The sequence below is a fragment of the Asparagus officinalis genome, chromosome 10, assembly GCF_001876935.1.
Source record: "Asparagus officinalis chromosome 10, Aspof.V1, whole genome shotgun sequence".
In the NCBI taxonomy this organism is placed as follows: domain Eukaryota; kingdom Viridiplantae; phylum Streptophyta; class Magnoliopsida; order Asparagales; family Asparagaceae; genus Asparagus; species Asparagus officinalis.
Window position 1 is genome coordinate 63,985,526 of NC_033803.1, and position 3,271 is coordinate 63,988,796.

The window sequence follows — 3,271 nt, forward strand, 5'->3', positions numbered from 1 at the left end:
GGGTCAAGTGAATCTGCGGTGACTCCGTAGGCTGTCATCTGAGGATGCGCGATCTGGGCCGTTTATTCAAAACCCCTCAGAGAGATCTGAGCCCTTCGTTGAAAATCCCATCCCCCCAAAATCCCTACCCCTCTCTCATCTCTCCCGCCCAGATCGCGCCATCACCTCCCGCCTCCTCCTCTCCAGCGCCCGAAATCGCCGCCGGAGCTCGCCGCCCCCGATCAGCGTCGCCGCCGGCTCAAGATCGCGCATTCGGTCGCCATCACCGACCTCCTCCCCCTCACCACCGCCCGAAAGCGCCGGCGCCCAAGCTCGGCCTGTGTCTCGACGTCCCCGATCAGCGTCGCCGCCGTCCCCTTGCCCTAGCCATCACCTCCCCTCCTCCTCTCCAGCGCCCGAGATCACCGCAGCTGAGCGTCGCCGCCGGGTCATCGCCGTCTACTCGTCCTCGCCATCGAGCTCACCCCTCGTCATCAGCCACGCCTCCGACGGCATTCGAGCTCAGCCCTCAGGTTCATCGCCGCCTCCGGAGATCGATCAAGCCCTCGACGTCATCCTCGCCATCACCTCCCCCCTCCTCTCCACCTCACGAAATCGCCGCAGCCTGCGCTTGCCGTCCCCGCTCAGTGTTGCCGCCGGCTCATCGCACTTCGCCGCTGTCGAGCTCGCCTCCACCGAGGTAAGGCATCAGGTCTAAATTAACGTGTTAGTTCTAACTGAAATGCATGTTAGCTAGCTCTAAATTAACGTGTTAGTTTTAACTGAAATGCATGTTAATGCTACCGGGATGCATGTTAGCTCTAATGGAGATGATGTTAGTTCTATTACGAGGCATGTTAGTTCTAGTTGGCGTTCCTGTTAGATCTAGTGGATTTCATGATGGTTCTATCTTCCCTCATGCATATTCCTTGGATCTATCTTCTTCCTTTTAATTTCAGCTCATACATTACTTGGTTTGCAGCACTCACTCTATGGCTACGAGCCGGATAATTTAGAGCTATTTTTGCCATGTATTGTTAAATTGGATATAAACTTTAAATTTGGTTTAAACTATCGTTTAGAAATTGTTTAGTGAAATTGAAAGATCAACTTGATGACGTTTTTTGAGCGATTTTGAACTTCTTATATGTGATAATTTGATAGCTTGTATAGACACTCCACCAATTCTCTCACGTGAGGCAACAATGGAAGAAGATAAAAGCCAGGACCATGATCTACTATCTACAACATGGCTTCCCCCTCAGGTGATAATATCTTATTGTTTATAGTGTACTACTAACTAATGACATATACCAAAATAGTTGTCTTTTAGCATGAGTTTTGTTTCTCTATTTTTATAGGCATCCGAGCATGAGGAGAATGGTGATGAGCTTATGGGCGTTGAAAATGGTGAAGATAATTTAAACAGCGTTGATCCATATATCGGAATGGAGTTCTCTACTCATGAGGAAGCTTATAATTTCTACAATGCATACGCCAGACTTAAGGGATTTGGTGTTCGCAAGGGTCACACAGCTTGGTCGAGAAAGAAAGATGCAATCCTATCTAGAATATTTGTATGTGACAAAGAAGGCTTTAAATCTTTAAAAGATAAAAGAGAAGATGGTCGGAATGTAATTCGAAAGTTCGATACAAGATGTGGATGCAACGCAAGGATGGTTATTGGACTTGATAGAAGCACTGAAAAATGGGTGGTCCGAAAGTTAAACAGTAAGCATAATGGTCATCCATTAACCACCCCAACTCGGGTAAAGAAGCACTACTCACATCGGACACTTCATCGAGCTCAATCGACAAAAAGGTTGATAGATACTCTTGACAATCAAGGTTTACGGCCTTCTGCCATTTGTAAGGTTGTAGACGTTGCTCATGGCAATGAACAAGGCTCTCTCACTCAACAAGAATGCCAAGCACAACTTAGACTTAAACGAAGAAACAACGTCGGCCATGAGTGCGTGAACATAGTTCGTCAATTTCAAGAGAAAAAGGTATCTGATCCTCAATTTTACTTCGCACTTGATTTAGAAAATGATGGGACGATGAGAAGTGTTTTTTGGATGGATGGTAGGTCGAGGACTTCTTACTTGCAATTTGGAGATGTTGTTTGCTTTGATGTTACATATAGAACGAACAATTTAAAATTGCCGTTTGCACCATTTACGGGCGTTAACCATCATCGACAGTCTACTCTATTTGGGTGTGCGTTACTGGCCGATGAAACGGAGGAGACGTTTATATGGTTATTTAGCCAATGGTTAAAATGTATGTCGGGTATAGCACCAGTAACAATCATCACTGATCAAGATAAAGCTATGTGTGGTGCTATTCACAAAGTTTTTCCTAAAACTCGCCATCGCTTTTGTTCTTGGCACCTTCGTAGGAATGCCTTACAAAATCTTCAATCAATGCATAATGATTATGGTGAGGATGTTGGTGTAAAGTATAACAAATGGTATTGGAGTAAATCGGAAGAAAAATTTGAAAAGCGTTGGGAAGAAATGAGGGACAAATATGGTGCAGATAAAAGGAGTTGGTTAGTAAATTTATACAATCATCGAGGTCATTGGGCTCCAGTGTATCTTAAAGACACTTTTACTGCAGGAATGTCATCTACTCAGCGGAGTGAGGGAATTAATGCTTTTTTTTTATCATTTTGTGAATGTAAATACCGAGTTACATGATTTTGTTAAGCAGTATGATAATGCTGTCAGAGCTCGCCGAGCCGCTGAACTTGAGCAAGATTTTAAGTCCACAAACTCAGTTCCTACATTGATAATTGAACATCCCATTGAAAAACAAGCTCGGGAGAATTATACGAAGAATCTGTTTACCATCTTTCAGAAAGAACTAAATCATAGTTACTCCATGCTTCATGAAAAGTTGTCGAAGGACGGCGCAAGTGCTACTTATGCCGTTTGGAATATAGATAGCGAGGCTGAAAGCAAGAAGATAGTAAAGCATCATGTTGTTTTCGATACATCCAAAGAAAAAAGAATTAAGTGCTCTTGTGCGAGATTTGAGATGGAAGGTATATTATGCAAACATAGCTTGCACATTTTAGTAAAGAAGCAAGTATTAGAAATTCCATCAAGATATATCATGCAACGATGGACAATTAAAGCAAGACATGTTGGTTGCGGAGTTGTTAGAAATTGCATTACAAATAGTGAAGACCAACTATCTATCATTAAACATTGGGCTGTTAGGAGTAAATGTAACAAGGCACTAGAAGATACATTGACTTCAAGTACACTTCATGATAAGTTTAGTG

General features: G+C 43.4%; 1 protein-coding gene across 1 annotated transcript; it reads left to right on the plus strand.

The window, feature by feature from the left end:
- On the plus strand, positions 134–2,626 carry LOC109826815 (protein FAR1-RELATED SEQUENCE 5-like). Its single transcript, XM_020393836.1, has 3 exons — positions 134–1,244; positions 1,341–2,533; positions 2,602–2,626. Exons 1-3 carry the CDS (start codon positions 1,185–1,187, stop codon positions 2,624–2,626), a joined length of 1,278 nt encoding a protein of 425 aa, XP_020249425.1. The 5' UTR covers positions 134–1,184.